The sequence below is a fragment of the Pezoporus flaviventris genome, unplaced genomic scaffold (genome assembly GCF_033815535.1).
Source record: "Pezoporus flaviventris isolate CSIRO_AGI_PZ_B2104156 unplaced genomic scaffold, CSIRO_AGI_Pfla_v1 ptg000047l, whole genome shotgun sequence".
Classification (NCBI taxonomy): domain Eukaryota; kingdom Metazoa; phylum Chordata; class Aves; order Psittaciformes; family Psittacidae; genus Pezoporus; species Pezoporus flaviventris.
In genome coordinates, this window is record NW_026892595.1 from 16458762 (window position 1) to 16475885 (window position 17124).

The following is a 17124-nucleotide window of genomic DNA, read 5'->3' on the forward strand; positions in this document are numbered from 1 at the left end:
AAAGAAGTTACTCCTCATTATTTTCTCTAATCCATCCCAAACCCTACAATCATCCTATTCACCTCTGTTTGGAGAAACAGCACAGAAACTTATGCCATAGCTGATGGTCTTGAGCCTTTGTACAGTTGACTAAAGAGACAACACTACACGCCACATAGGGCCCCCAAAATCACCATGGTCTACAAAAGCGTTTTCGGGCTGTGATCAGCTTGCCTGTTCCAGTGACACCCTACTATTTATTTCTTTTCAATTTCCATCTTTCTTTCCATCTAACAGAAACAATTGCCCTTCTTTGTTCTTCTTCAGAGCTTCCATTTATCTTCTTTTTAAATACGTAGCCAAGGAAAAGCCAAGTTTTTTGCACTATGAAAGGTATGTAAACATACTGGACATCATTATATATATACGATTTGTATATGAACCATCATGCCTATTGCACCCCGGGCTTTTAATTGAAGTGTCACTGGCCTACCAAGTATTTCAATTGCTGTAGTGTGTAACAACTGTGTGGGAGTGAACACTTACCAGTGGCAGTAGCCCACATGGCCAGTATGCAATGGAATAGCAGGAATTACAAAATAAAGTAAGATTCCAAACTCAAGGAGTCAAGAGTGATTAAATTGAACAAGATACAGGGAACACATTAAGGAAATGTATGATCTTAGACGGTAAAAATATGGCTGCATTAATTGCAAGGAGAAAAAATGACATCATTAAACTGTCAAGATAAGTGATTTAGGAACCAAGGTCCCAAATTACAAAATAACCTAGGTATTCAAGGTCATCAGTACATTTGAGAATCACTTGTTGACCAAAGTGTGACTTCTTGATGATTTTCAATTAGTATCCCGATGTCTAAATCCTGATAACATACGATTTTAAGAAAAAAATGAGACTAGTTGTCTGCACTAATAAGCACCCATGCAATAGACATTTATGATGACGCGCAAATACTGCAGGCACGAGATGCTGCCTATCATTCCACACCAAATGCAGAGCTAGTACAAGAGCTACGGCCCTGGAGCTCTTCCTTACAACGCATTTTAGTTTGAGAGCCTCACCATCACCCCAGGTCCCCGCAGCAGTAGGGTATTAGTGAAATAAAACTCCTAAGTTATTCCAGGAAGCTGACCTCTACTATTTTACACAGGATATTAAATAGACCCCAGCTGTCTCCACTTAGAAGTGACTTAGTTCGCATGTTTTATAAAGGTCCATTCAGCCGCTTTCTGAGTTATCACAGAATTGAAGTGAGTTTCTGTGAAAAAAAAGTCAAATGTGCTGGTGATTCCCCTTACCTACTTGTCATGCAGGCATGTCTTGGTTTTCAAAGAGCACAACTGGCATCTGTACGTTCTGAAATGAGAATCTGTGTCTGAATTATGAGAAGATTTGACTGGGATACAACTGTCTCAAGTCCACTTGGAAGAAACATACACAGGAGAGCTTAGTTTTGGTTTTTTTTTCTGGAAAGGAGGGAGTCACAGTAGTCTTCATTTCCATGAATGCCTCCGTACACCAGTGCTTATGGCATATGACTACTGCTGTACATGCAGGGCAGTCCATGTGATTTCATTCCCAAAGGCAGAGAAGTGACATTGATTTAGATTTTCCGAAGCATAAGAATACTTTCTCAGACTTGTGAGAGTGACAGTGATTAATAAATTAGAAATGCCATGATAATAATCATGTCCATTCTGTAAAGTTTCATTAAATTATGTCAAGAACTCAACAGTCTTTTTAAGAAGAGCCTCCATTTAAAAGCTGAGAAAATGCTACTGCAATATTTTTGTATAAAGGGTGTGCTCGGGAACTGAGTGAATAATGCAATTTCAAGATGGCAATTTCATGCTTGAAAGAAGAAAGATCAAAGTGACCTTAAATTTTACAAGATTTGAACAATTTTTAAAGGGGTCAATATTAAAAGGAGACACACACTCCCATCATCTAACTATTCCCTAAAGCCTTTAAAAACATATATTTGTACTGTACACAAGAGGAAAAAAAGCCATCTGTTTCAAAAATTAGTTTGCTGCTTTTAAATATTGACATCCCCTGTTGAATTGCCTGCTGCAGCGGGCTGTGCCCCAGTTAGGTTAAGCTATTAGATGTTTACTTTTTTGGATATTGCCTGGGCTCTTTGCCACTCACATCAGGCTTTAGAATTTTCATTTACTCCTTCCAGAATACATTTAACAGAATTTACTATTTTATTATACTTAGGAGCGAGATGGCATTTCAGTTCCAATTTTCAATGTCATGTAACTTTTTAAAAACAATTAGCTTTTGGGATGGATTTTTTTCCTGGCTTGCCCTCATTCCCTTTTAATTTTTCTCTTTTAACTTGAATAAAGAAAACTGTCCAAACATTTTTAAAGCACAGACTTTAAACTAATTGCAGCCCTACATGTTTTACAATCCCCATCCATGTTACAAAATAGTAATTCTGAATTTCCTGCTATAACTGCAATAAAACCTAAAGATTTTCATGGTTTGTCTTTTCCACATGCACACACACGTATGCAATACACATACCCAAACAACTTAATAAAGCAGATTATTTGCTTTACTAAATCATATTGTCTTTGTGGTTCCATAATAAAAAAAGCTGTTTCAAACTCTGTAAATTGAGCCATTAAAGAACTGGCTCCAACAGACAATCAACATCAAAAACGAAGAGCAGAACCTGATGGCATTACTGATTGATTTTAATTGTGCAGCCTATTACCGGCAACGTGGGCTGACACGTTCTGAGGTTATGGAAAGACAAAACTTTAAATTAAAAAAAAATATTCTAAGAGGTAATGGAGTTGTACCACCGCTTTCCAAGCACTCAGGTCTTGGATAATTCAGAGTGGAATACGTGTTAGACACCAAAAATGTCCATTTACTTGCAATTGTACAATCACATCAATTGCTGGAAAAGAAACCTGAGGCAATGAGAATATGTGTAGCATCAGAATTTTGTCAATAATGAGATAATTAGCCCACTTAGTAGCAAATCCTGTATGAGACCAGGATGGCAGAGTGAAGGGGAATGAGAAAAATATAGAAGAGAAACTGCATCTGAGAAAGCTTTGAAAGGTGCCTTAAACCACTCACAGGCCGTGCAACTGGCCCTCTCCAACACACATCCAACACTCTTTTTCTTGTAAAAGGTTAGTAAGTTTTGACCAAAATGGCTTCTGCTGGAGTTTAAGGTTGGATACAGGGTAACCAGGGAATGCCCACCCATTCCAGCTACTCCCTGTTCCCCTTAGTACTTTAATGCCAAGTGCAAACTAGAAGCAGATTGTCTGAAGTCAGTACATTTCACACACCCTGCTATGAGGAAAAGCACATAATTTTTGCCAACTGATAAAAAAAGTGTCTTGTACAAACCCTTACCATCGATCCATACACTTTGGTAAAAAAAAAAAGCTCCCCTATTAATACAGATTCCTTATTTGATCTTTCTCATAGTTCAAGTGCCCTCCGGTTTCAATAGCAGCTTTTTGCTCCCCCGCCCCACCAAGTAATTTCCTATTTGCTTTTGTAACTTCTCTTATTTGCTGGACAAACTCCCTGCTAGTGTTTCCACTTTCCACCTTCAAAAGTGAACCATGCTTACTGGCATTAATCTCATCCAGCTGTGGCAGGCTATAGCTGGGTGTCCACTCTGCATTAGCCATCTGGGCTCTCTCTGCAGGCAACAAGAGAAAAGCAGGGGTTTCCAGAGGGCAATTCATTCTGCTCCAGGGTGGGCACCGAGGGTGAGTGGGATGAATTATTCTCAGAAAGCTCATCCTCTCTCTGCACTCATGATGGGGAGACTATGAATGACTTGGATGGAGTATACTTTTAATATTCAGATGGTTAAAGTTAGATGTCTGCTCACAATTATCATACGTAGCTGGTTTATTTTTCTGTGCATGGCTATGGGTACCTTCTGTACATCCATCATGATACCCTGGTGCAGAACCATTTAAGGGACAGAGAAAGTTTGGTGTTTCCCTTTGACATCCCCCACCCCTCTGGAGAGTTTGAGAAACCAGAAGTGTTTAAATTGTCCTGCTGTATCTAGCACCCAGGAAGAGGCTACAGATCCAAAGCAGCAGCTAGGATTTCCAGTGACTCAAAAGAGCTTCACACCAGGGAAGGTGTATGACCCAAGTGACAAGATGTGCTGCTACTCTAAGTACCTCCAAGTTAAATCCAAGCATTTTCATGTCCTTCCTCTTGACTGTTCCAACTTTTATTACCTCCTGTTTCTTAATCTCTCTTTTCTAAAGCCTATTGTTACTACACCAAGCTTGGGAACCATCCCTCTCCTAAAAATACCAGATTTAATTATTGTGGCCATTACGACTGTGTGTCTTGACTATAAGAATTTCTTAATCCAGCTATTGCAAGTTACTTCAGGCTATGCAGAGAGTGATCTCTCTTCCAGGATTCCAGGAACAGCTGCTTCACTGACGGTGTCTGTAAGTTATGTCTTTAAACCTTGTCTGATTTGCCCACTTTATTATGAGCAGTGGTTGGAATTGCTCTTTTTTACTGTTTTAGTAAGTTTAGTCAACTGTCCAGCATCTTCCAGAATTATAGGCTCAATATCCTTTCACTAATCTAGAGTATGGCAGAATATTCAGATTTGCTTTTTATGACTTACGCTTTTTTTCTGCAGAATGAACTCAGCTTCAGCTTCTCAGTCTGAAATGTATTTTCTTACAGACATCACAATGTCTTATTGAGACATTACACTACACTTAAAATGTCTTCTAAAAAGACTCCCTCATCAGTGTTATTCACCTATCTAGGTTTTATCTATAGCCACAAATACCTTTCATTTTTAGTCAAATGAGTTACCTGGCTCTTCCATGCAACTCTGAACTATTCTTGCTGTCGTACTGTCAAGGTTTTCGGTTTCAGTCTCATTTCTGTTTGTGTTTTTTTCACTGCTTCATTAATATCTGCTTTTGAAATAAATGACAACTCTAAAAGATGTTTTAATCTCACAAAATGAAATTAAAATGTAATAAAATTTCTTGATTTCCAAGTAGAGAAAGCCATGAATAATAAACAGCATAGAATTAAGTAATGCCATTTAACTCTTCCTTTTTTTTTTTTTAAATGCTCTTACAAACATAACGGCAATGTGATGAACGGGATTCCGTGCAATGAAGAGATACAGGTGCTCAGTTCTGCAGAAGTACGAACTTGTCTGGGCCCTTACAAGACTGCCAAATCTTTTAAGCTTGATGAGATATGTAATTCTGATTTTCAGACTACAGTCATTGATTCAAACCTGTCTGGATATGGGTATTATTGCTTTGATTAAAACTCGTTGCTCAGCATTCTATAAAAAAAAGAGATGAACACGAAGGCAACAACTTGATGAGAGATGTCTGTGAGGAAACCACAACGATCAGCGGTAGGCCTATCTCCATTAACAATCTAGAAGGTTATCTAAGGATAAACAACATACTAATTAGAAGTGCAGATGCTGCTCAATCTCTATGTCATAAAGATCACACACACAAACAAAGTATGCTCTTAGATAAAATTAGCAAAATAAGATTCGCCTTATAACCTATTTCCTAGTAGAAAAAAATAACACAGGTCATTAATGTGTACCACCCTGAAGAAACCTGGAAATCAATAATAAAGGTTCTAGCACTGTGCTAGTGAATAACAAGTGAGCCATAAACTTTAAATGCTGTACAGCATTCAGGAAGCCTCTAATTGTAGCTATAGAAGCATTTTCTCTTGAAGCAGGGAGGTGTACATAGCACTGAAGTGAGCATGTTTGTGATGTGACCTGGAGTATGGGGGTAAGCACAGCACTGTACAAATTGCCTAGGTGACAACAAGGGATAGACATCAAATAGAGGGTACATACTAAGGTAGGGGGGTGCTAACAGGGAATGCAATTAGGAGGCGTGAAATGGGTCAACAGAAACTGCCCATCTCATTGAAAAACCTTCTAATTAAAGAACTATTTTTATAGCCCAGTTTGGTGAACTCAGTAGTCACAGCATCTAAAAATCTTAATGGTAAAGTCTCAAAGGTGTGTCCTGAAGGGACGCGTCTGCACAGACTGCTTTTCCTAACGCATTTTTGTTCATCTTAACATTAGGAATTTATGGTTTGAACAACTAGAGCTGTTTGAATCAGTGTAGCTCTATGGACTTTAACTTCACCAGCAGAAACTCAAGCCTTAACATTTACAACTGCATTTTGGATTAGCTGGAAGATGCGGATCGAATTCCTCTATCAGTGGCGAGTGTTAGGCTGCTCACATAGATGAACAGTTAACTGAGCATACTGGTTTTCAGAACATAAACCAAAAATAACTGGAAGATTTTCAACTGTAATTTTCTGGTTAAAATACTGTATATATGATGATCCACTACAGCAAAGTCAGAGCACTTAAAGAACAGAACCATCTTTTCAGGAGAATACCATCTGACTATGATTTACTGAAGTTCTGACATTTATTAAGACACACACTGATACCCTAGACAGCCACAAGAGTTTTTCTACGAAAATAATTTGATCACCGAGGGCAACTGAAAAGCATAAATACATAATACTGTAAATCTGAAGAATCTAATTTAATCTTCAATATGCAACATAAATCCCCATCACAATATATTTATATGATGAGGAAAGGAGTAGAAAGTCAAAGCTAGGAGAATGACAGAATGTGGGAATCTCACTAAGACTTACTGAAAGTGATACAATTTTTACAGTGATACAGTGTATCTATGAAAAACCTACCATATATCTGTTTACATTGGGGTTTAATACAACTTTATTCAAAATGCTGTTTCTAGGGATATCTGAGTTTGTTGTAAATAAAAACAACCTTCCATATCCTGATGTTTTTAACACATTAAAACTAAAAAAGTATGATTATGTATTTCTATGCATTAAAGGTTCCCAATTTTCTGTAGGAACACTCGCAAGGATTCCAATTCCTTGTCATAATGAGTGAAAGTTAGATGTGACATTCAGCGGCTCCACAGCCCTCCCTTTTTATGGGGAAGGAGCAGAATGGGCAAAGCCCTCTAAGGTTGTTTCACTCTGGCAGTAGCTGTGTGTCCAAACGAGTCCTCCCCCAAACATCTAAGCACAGTCAGTACATTCCCAACTCCTACTGCCAAGTTAAAATGAAAACGGTCTTAGTTCAGAAATGATTGAGGTGGTTTGCTCTAATCAAATTAAACCAGCCAAATGTTCTTTTCAAAGGTAACTGTCTACTCTGCAGCTGTATGCAAAATACCACATCAAATGTGGAAAAAAAAAAAAAAGTGATAGAATTCTATCCTTACAGTAGAGCACGGGCTCCACAGATGAAGAGAAACAAAAGCACCAGTGCGGCTAGGAACTACATTCACAGAAAGCTCCTGGAAATATGCTAAGTTAAGAAACAGTGAACAAAGTACTGAAATTTCCAGTTTATAATTAATTGATTTCAGGGAAAAGAGAACTCTCTGACATTGTTAAACAGCAACAGACACCTTCAGTTATTTGTCAGTGACCACACTTTGATGTTAAAAGACTAGCCAAAGCCTCACATAAAAGAGAGAAAAAAACACACACAGGCTTTTCCATTCTGTTTCTCACTTCCTTTCCCTGTTTCTATCAAAATATGTAACATTCTGCACTGACTAATGTTGCAAAAGTCTAAACTCAATAGGTTTAATTTAAACTCAGTATGATTCATCTGTACTAGAATTGAATTTTTGATCACTAAATATGGGGAATCCCTGCAAAGATGAATTCACATGAGTTATTTCTTTATTTTCTTTTACTAAAGAAAAGATTGGTCACCTGTTAATGACAATGCAGAGTGATAACTAGTCAGTGTTAGCAGGAATGCTTTTAAAATAATATGGAACTAAGGTTTTGCTAAGTTTGTAAATTGTTTGCTAGGTATGTCATGGAAAACCTACCCCAGGGCAACTCTACCCATACCACCACATTGGCACATTCCACTACACCCTGTATTCAGGTATCTGGAATCATCACCTGGTCCTAAAGTTATGTAGGATGTTTCTTGGAGAAGAGACCTATCTTCTTCCAAAGCCCTAAAAAGACATCTAAAGCATCATATGGAAGACTTTCTTATCACTCATATAAACCATTCTTTTTTCCTCCTAAAGAAAACATAACTGTGATGTTCAAATTTTAAGGCCTGATTTTGAAAATATTATTTCATGGAGTATTTCCTTGTGAATATTTTCTAAAGATGGAACAATTTTTCAAAGGCTAAGAGTACATAAATGAACAGGAAAATCAATACAACACTTTGGATGCAATGAGCTATTTTGAAACAGTTCAGAAATCAACAGTCACATTTCCACACTGATGCTCGTCTCATCAAAAACTTCCTAAATGGAGGTTTCCCAAATGGAAAATGTCGAAGTACATGATGGAAAAAAACACTCCCTAGAAAATTCTAAAGCAGTTTGTTTATTAGTTACAAATGCTTTACCGTTTAAAGGTATGGCTGTTAAATAAGCATGCATGTGCAATTTAGAATGTTTTTCAGAATACAAGAAAAATATATGAAGAACTGATATAGGAGAAATTTCCTCTTCTGAGTGAAAAACACAGCTTAGTTTTATATGTATACAGGCATAGCAATCTTTTGATAATTTTATAGAATCATCAAGATCAACTTGCTCAGCAAAACTGGAAAACAGCCGGATTTTGCATAAAGAGTAAAAAACAAACGCTCCACATAAAGCTGCAAACTTTGGGATGAGCGATATGGAATTTTATGAAAGTAATTTTAAAACTTCATAACTAAATTAAGTCAACCAAGAATTACTATGAGAGCACTCGAGGCCAAATTCACAATACTGCTACATCAGGTTAGTTACACTATTTATTCTGCATGATTTAACTTTTAATAAAAAGTTCTCTAGAAGTAAGGCTTCAGTTAATGTAATACATAAGAATCAGTATCTGTGATTCATATCCTTACATGTATTGTCCCTGAACTCTATTCAGCAAAGCATTTTAAAATTCAGTGCACAGTTAATATCATAGCTACTTCTGTTCAATAATGCACTTACATCTGTGCTACAGCTCAAAGAATGACTTAAATCCCACCAAGTGACTCACTTAGTGCTTTGTTAAGTCACAGCCTCAAGCCTACTCTCTTCCAAACACCTGGAGAGTCAGTACTTTCCTTCTCCCTATTCTGTTCCTTTCCTTCTCCCTATTCTGTTCCGCACTTCAGTCAGCGGTAGGTACCATGAAGCAAACTGGAAAGTCCCAACTAATTTACCCTGGCCCCTGTTTTCTGGGGTGGACCATCCACTCTCCTGTCCTTTCAAAATACCTCATTGCATCCAAAGTATTGTATTGATTTTACTATTCATTTATTTCCCCTTAGGCTTTGAAAAATTGTCTCATCCTTAAAAAATGTTCACAAGGAAATATTCCATGAAATAATCTTTTCAAAATCCTAGACCCTGCTCTGTTAACCCAGGGGATGCCTGGCAGTCATGACCTCTCACCAGCAATGGTAGTGGCAAAATGAGTTGGGTTTTCCATTCTGGGCAGGACCTAGCAAAACTAGATCTCTCCAAGACACAACCATCCACAGATTTAAAGAAGGAATGGAGCACTGGACATAATCTAAGATGACTAACATTCACTCACACAAAGACTGGAAATATGTTTTTTGTAAAAAGCTTAGATTCAGAAGAAGATAAAATACTTTTTGAAGAAAGCTTGTACTCACTCCAGAAACTGAATTTCCTAAGGCTCTAAAGGCTATTCCATATTCAACCCTTCCTTCCTGATGTGCTCTTATCTTGTCCTGTTTCTGGCAGACCATGTATCCAAACTAAATCATCACATCCATTACTAATAAACAATTCATATCAACAGGAAGAATATCACTTATTTTCCCTGTAGGTGCTTATTCTGTGTACCGCAGGGCTGCAAGTAGACGATGACAGGCCTGCATTTGTGTGCAGTCACTTCACAGGGTCCTCTGCCAACTTCACAGAATTCTCCAAATCCTACCTACTGCCAAACCCTGTTCAGTGTCTACCGCATCATTCCCCTTCATCATCTTGCCATCAGAGAAGCCAGATTTCCAGGTAGGCAGTCCCTCCCTCCACAAGACCTTTGCAGCATCCTCCTTGCCGTGCCTGGTCAGTGCAGGAACCATCTCCCTTCCCCTGACCACCACTGCTCTCCAGCCTGGAAACGCCTCTCTCTTGCCAAGGCACTTCCCGTCTTCACATCTGTCTTGAAGACCATCCTGTTTGTGTTAGGCTAAAATTGACTCTGAAGCTCATTCAGTTTTTCCTTCCCATTACTCATCCACCTCTTCTACCTCAGCTGAGACTCATCTGCCACATTAATCCCTTTAAGCTTGGCAAGTTTCAAGTTCAGTTTCTTCTGCCTTGCTCCATCCCTGCATCTTATTTTACTCTTTCTGTGTGCAACACAATCCCTGTACCTAGCAATATGGAGGTAACCATTTCTTTCTCTCCAGGGGCCTGACAGATGCTGTATGAGTGGTGCTCCATAAAAATAAACTGCATCGCACAACTCAGCACACTGCTGATCTGCAAGAACGATGTCACACACTACAAGTTTAACATTAGCTTGGCAGAAAAAGGAAGTAAGGAAGTAAGCAGAATTCACTGGAGACAAACAACCCCCAAAACCAGAAATGTTTCACTTGACGGGATGGAGTATCTCAATGATTCTGAGAAGATCATCCTTTAAACTTATGAACAGTACAGTAGTAAAGCCAGCAGCCAGTATGAGTGTCACCACAAACTGGAAAGAGAAACAAAATTAGCTACTGCATTTTGAAATTATTTTCCCTCTCTATGTTCCCTATCATTTCAGTTTGATACAAGTTCAAATTGCCTTGCAAAAAGTTAATTAGGTATTGCTGGGCTGCTACAGATACATTCTGAATGTTAGAGAATTTCAAGACACTGACAAAAAGTCACCTTCTGAGTAAAAAACAATTTTAAGCACCAAGCCATTATACGGTTCTGGGACTTGTGCACAGAGTCAAGTGCTGGTCTTTATGTGAGGACACACAGGGATGGGGAGTCACGTGTGCCCCATCTAGTTCCTTCCATGCTCAGGTTGCCTTGCTGAGGGAATCAGTTGATGAATTCCACCACCAATTCAAATGCAAACCAAGAGATAGCAACACGGATCAGTGGACTGAAAAAGCAGGGAAAAAGCAACATGAGAGTTGTCATGTTGTGCCAGAGAGGGCAACTTACAGTGTCATTTATTCTTCAGTGATATAAAATAACATAAAACCTTGAACACGGCATAACTGTGCAAATACTCATCATTACTGGGGTCCATTCCCTCCCCCCCACCTGATCTGTGTACCAAACAGACTGAGGAATATAATCCAGCTCAGTGGTTCATCCTGTTGAACCTAAGTCAGTTAGCTGGGGCACCTATTCTGCAAGGAAGGACAGAACTAAGATTAATTCTCCGTCATATGCTGATGATGACCTTGAATGGCAAGATTTCTGGCACTTATCTTTGAAATAATAACCCAAATATTATATTCTAATAGATTATATTCAATATAATTTTTGTTATTTTACATTTGAAGACTTACTAACCCATGAAAATATTAAAAAGTTGTATTTATCGAAAAAACTACAAGCCAGGAAGCAAAAATATACAGCTTTGCAGGTTTACTCTATTTGCTTAAGGTTGAACACTATTAAAACTGTTAAATACATATATATGTTAGAAAACAAGCACGGCAAGAGTTACAGCATTCTTTTACATCGCCTTCCCAGAGTGCAAATTCACAGTTTGATGTATGATTAACATTAGGGGAAAATTAATCATCTGATTACCAGCAGGAGAGAGAGATAAAATGAACACAATATATTGCTGAATTTAGCATTATAATCACAAGAAGAATTTTTAGAGATATATTACAGCAGGGAATACTCCCAGTTTTACACACAGGAATTTCCTGAATCTAATATGTCATTTACTCCTGGCAAAGTCTGTCCTTTGTCTACATATATTTCATTTTTCCCAAACAGAACAGCACTAAGCTATATAAGTGCGGAACCAACTTTTGCCAGCTTTGACTACCGTATATAGTAAAGCTTTACTAAAGCATCACATCCTATTATCTGAAAGGTGAGCTAGCAGAGCACCTCAATCATCCTACCAGTTACAAAGGACATTTCAAAGCCTACAACATACCTTATTTTGGAGCAATTCACAGTAAGATTTACTCTTGAGGAGTCTATCTTTTACTTTGCTTTGTGAAGAGAAATAGAATAGACTAAGATGTCCTTGACGGAGGGGAACTTTAAACAAAGGCAAATGAGAGCAGGAGAGGATTTTTAGCACACAGAATTCATGCTTTTAACTGTACTTTCCCCATGCCTTTCTGTGTGCTGTTCTGACAGTCTGGCAAAAGTTTAGATCAGTTCTTCAGGCCTTATTTCCACCATCACAGTCAATAGTCCGGAGTCTTCCACTACCACCACTTTTCTGATGAAGATTAGACTTCCTTTCACTCCCTGTTTTGCACCTCATTTTATTTCATTCTGCAGCGAAGTCTTACCTAACTTCATTATCATTGTAAAAGCAACTGTACTGCAAAAAATGTGCCTCTTCATTGTACGAACATGGAAACAACAGACTTGGAGAGATGGAACATGAAACATAGCTCTCATAATTAGCAGTAGCATGGAAAAACAGGATAAATATTTGTTTAAAATTATTCTGCGCTATTTAGACATTTCCACTTTATGGAGAAAATTCCCTTCCATTCCAAATACCAAGCACTGGAACCCTCCAGTGCTCCAAGCATTTCTCAGGCTTTTAGAGGAAGGGAATCTACAACCACTATGACAAACCTGGACTGCAGCAGCAGTGCTCATCCTGCATCCTGGCTCCACAACCAACAAAGCCACTGAGCTCTACCTCTGCCTAGCAAGTACTGGGTCTCTTCCTTACCAAATTACGCTTCACATTCAGCATTACTTCATGGAGACAGAGAAGCTGTGGACTGCTGAGCTCTGAACTTTACCCTCTGGAGACAACCTGACACACTATCTGAGTGAGATCAGCATGTCCAGCGTAACTTCACATGGACTGTAATTTCTGCCGTTGCTGCCAGCTGATGCCAGAGTACCGCAGCCAAGCACAGGGGTATGTACCTCATCTGTCTTAAGTCTGTCTAAATTTTGATTCACAGGATGACTGCTGGTTTGCACACATGCCATTACTCATAATTAACAGATTCAACCTCAAATTTGCAGTTCTCATTTCTTTCAGGCTAGTTGCTTGTAATATTCAGAAAAAAAAGCCAGATGTCCCTTCAAAATAAAAGAGAACCCTTGATTTCAAGTATTTGTGTTGTTATCCCAGTGCTCTGAAAATGATGTACACTTTAATCCAGCATGTAGACAGTGCACTTGACATTATTTTTATTTAGTAGCCTGGCCTTTATACCAGTTTCCAGAACGCATGCCCAAACAATGAGCATTTTTGTGAGCATAACATGCTCAATAATTAAGTACAGCTAGGTCAGCTGCTTAAAACTGCAGAGCTCCTTTTGTAGTATTTCCTTTTCTGAGTATATTTACATAATACAAAAATAGACCTTTAATTTTGATAAATTACAAACACTACTACCGTATTTTGTAACGGAACAGGGGCATTTAAATATTTTCAAATAACCTTTCATATAATTTCAGTCACTCCAAAGTGCTACTTACAGATTCATCTGTTCTGCAGATTAAAAACATGCACAACAGAGGAAGTTTTTAAACAGGATTCTTCACATTTCAGAAGAGAGAATGTTTGAAATTGCTTCTTATATTCCCCTGCCTGTTTGTGGGAATAGGTGAGCAGTCAAGGTCTCAAGCATCCCCATACATCACAGACCAATCTCTTGTGTTCGAAATGCGGCTTATGGCAAAAGGCTTCCCAACACCACTGTGAGGACCTGGAACACACTTTCAGGGATTTTTATACTGAAACTACATTCTCATACTGCTGGCTGAAATCCTGCTTGCAGAGAATGAATTTTCATTCAAACTTGTAAAAATATTTTTAGCTTCAATGTATTTATGCAACGTTATGTCAAGATCGTACTACACTTAAGCCCAAGCAAAACAAGCCTGCAGCTGCATAGTCAGTTCATCAAACAGCTCTTTGGAAAACAAGAACTTTAGTTTCAAGGTTTTGCTGAATTCAGGATTAAAGAGCTCTTAAAAATCTTTTACTTCATATGGAAAGATCCCAATGCAGGCAAAAAAATTCGTAAGTATTGTTATATTGAATTATTCCCGAACAACGTTTACAGCTTCCAAATATGTAAATGTCTAGACCTGGACAACTAAATCCTCATGTACACTCATAAATTATTGGGCTGGAGTTCAGAAACTCTGAGAACTCTCAATTATCTCTCTACTGCCAAGGAAGAACCTTGGGTGCTCTCCTCTGTAAACCAAGCCACTTGGATTTGGTGATCAAATCCAACACGTCCACACAAATATCCCACCACTTTGAAATTTACTGACTAAGCCCCTGGCATTACTGGGAGCCAGTCAAAATAATGGTTATTAACCAAACTGTGGATTTGTTTGATAAGCAGTGGGAAAGTGTGAGCTGCACCCTGTATCCCATTGCTCACTGCAGTGAGACTGATGATGTGCTCTCCGTTACCAGTATTTCAGAATACACATTTTGCCTATTCAGTTCAGACATAAATCACAGAATCATAGAATGGTTTGGGATGGAAAGGACGTTAGGATCACCTAGTTCCAACTATCCTGCCACAGGCAGGGATTCCTCACACTAGACCAGCTTGCTCAGTGCCCCATCCAACCTAGCCTTGAACACAGCCACAATTCCCCAGAGCAACCTGTTTCAGTGCCTCACCACCCTCACAGAAAAGGATTTCTTCCTAATATCTACTCTAAATCTACCCTGAGAGAAGGCAGACTGTTGTATTATGCTGCCTTGAGATGAACAAAAATTACTTCAGCTATGCACTTTGTATTTAGTATTCTTTGTCTCACCTTTCCTTTTGCACCCACTATAAACCCCCTCATCTCAGACTGTAAAAGAAGAGGATCACAGCTACAACCGATTTTGAAGGTCTTCTCTAGCTTCAGAGTATCTATTTCTCTAGGACTGAAAGATCCTTGGTGTTAGTGAAGTATAAAATATTTTCCTTTTTTTATGCAATATGTGCATATAATAACACAAATAGCAGGAAATACTCTTGTTACTACAGCACCATCAGTAAGATGCTGATCAGTTTCAAATCACTGCACATCTGCGCATCTGCAAAGTGAAGCTTACTTCGTAAAGTTCGTAATATTAATAAAAGATGCTCACAGGCTGCTGGGCGTTTCCAGCTACAGAAAAACTGTAAGAGGCTACAGTAGGGCCAGCCTTACCACTGAGAGAACCTGTTCAAGAACACAGGTCATTTATCTAGGGTTTTTGTTACCAACACAACAGAAAGGACATCCTGGGGCCATGGCCACCATCTTGCAAGCAAGGCCTGATATCTCTACTGTTGCACTCTTGGCAGCACAATTATCAGTACACAGTGAAATTAGTACCAGCTAAACAGTATTCAACTACAAGGCTGCCTGCAAAGCTTGAAGTCTTAAGCTGTTACTTCTTTTTTATATGATAATCTACAGCTCCCTGTAAAACCACCTAAAAAGGTGGAATGCACATTCCACTACTGCTCTCATCTTTGCTATTTCAATAATGAATGGAGCTGCTAAAAATCAGCTGCAGCTGGCAGAACTAATACTTGAGACAAAACCAGGGAGACTTTTTTTCTCATTCTCTCTTATGCCTGAGGAAATAACATACACATGGCTCTTTGCCCATCCACTCAAACACTTAAGTCACACACCTATGCCTCTGGAGATGGGTGTTTGTGTGTGTGGGAGGCAATGCACAGGGATGAGGTGAGGTCTGGCAGGCAGCACCACGGCCTGCTGAAACCTCAAACCACATTCCATGTACACAGTTTAGTGCTCACTTCATCCGCAAACCCAGACGAGTGTCCAGTCCATTTATGTACCCAAACTCTTGCTTGGCCAACTCACGTACTATAACCAGGATCCCACTGATGGGGACACCTGCCCCACTTCCTCACCTGACCACGTTGGGGTGCTCGAATGTCTCCAGGTGCCTCAAAACTGCCACCTCTCGGATGGTGGACAGCGGCATCCCCTCCTCGCTGGTCTGCACCCGTACCCGCTTCAGAGCAACAAAGCGGCCACCGTTCTTCAAGTCTCGGGCTTTGAACACCTTCCCATAGGCTCCTTCCCCAATCTCAGCCACACATTCATACTGCTGGTCAGCCAGGCTTGTGCTGTCCTTATCCATGCTGGTGCCACTCCTCTTCCTCCCGTGCTCCAAGTGTTTTGGGGTGGCTCTCAGTCTCGCTTGCTTTCTGACAATTAGTATGTTGTTCACGTTGGCAGATAGGCCACGCACTTGGTACCTCTGCCTGTAAGGGCCCCAGTGTGCCTCCTCTTTTGGCCACCAGGAATTATCGTACAGTCTTTGGGAGCATTGTCTGCATAAAGCCAGTTAGATCTGGAGGACAAATCAAGCAAGAAATGACTTTAGTTTATTGTTACTCAGCACTGCTCAAAAAATGAGAAAATTAAGCTCTTATAGTAGGTAACTGCATGCAAAGCAAAAACGTGGTGCAAACGAAGACGTGAACCAGCAGGGAGACATGTGTATCAGTGTCCCTGCATGGCTAATACAACACTACAAAGTTATCACAGTTTGTGCAGAAGGCTGTAACACAGAGCCACAGAGCAACTCCGTGCTGTGGGATCTGACTGAGCAATGGGTTGAATACAATGACCCTCCAATACATGGGTGATAGGGATGGCAAAGCTAACTAACTATGCAAGGAAGTCATGCACAGCAACCCATGTCAGGATTGCAGGACCCAAAGGTTTCTTGAGTGCATGCAGTGGAGTCTTGGGAATATATCCCATGCTATATCATTGTTACTTATTTGTAAATAATAACATTTGGGGGTTTCGGCCTTGATTTGCTCTCCCCTGTGCTAAGCCCTTCATGAACACATTGCAAGAGGCAAGT

General features: G+C 39.4%; 1 protein-coding gene across 2 annotated transcripts in view; it reads right to left on the reverse strand.

The window, feature by feature from the left end:
- Window positions 1-16515, reverse strand: part of CDK6 (cyclin dependent kinase 6) — a 127569-nt gene extending 111054 nt beyond the window's left edge. For both annotated transcript variants that reach the window (XM_061468490.1, XM_061468491.1), the window contains exon 1: window positions 16157-16515. In XM_061468490.1, coding sequence (XP_061324474.1) covers window positions 16157-16389 — 233 coding nt within the window. In that variant the 5' untranslated portion in view covers window positions 16390-16515. The remainder of the gene's footprint in view (window positions 1-16156) is intronic.
- Window positions 16516-17124: the final 609 nt, after the last annotated feature.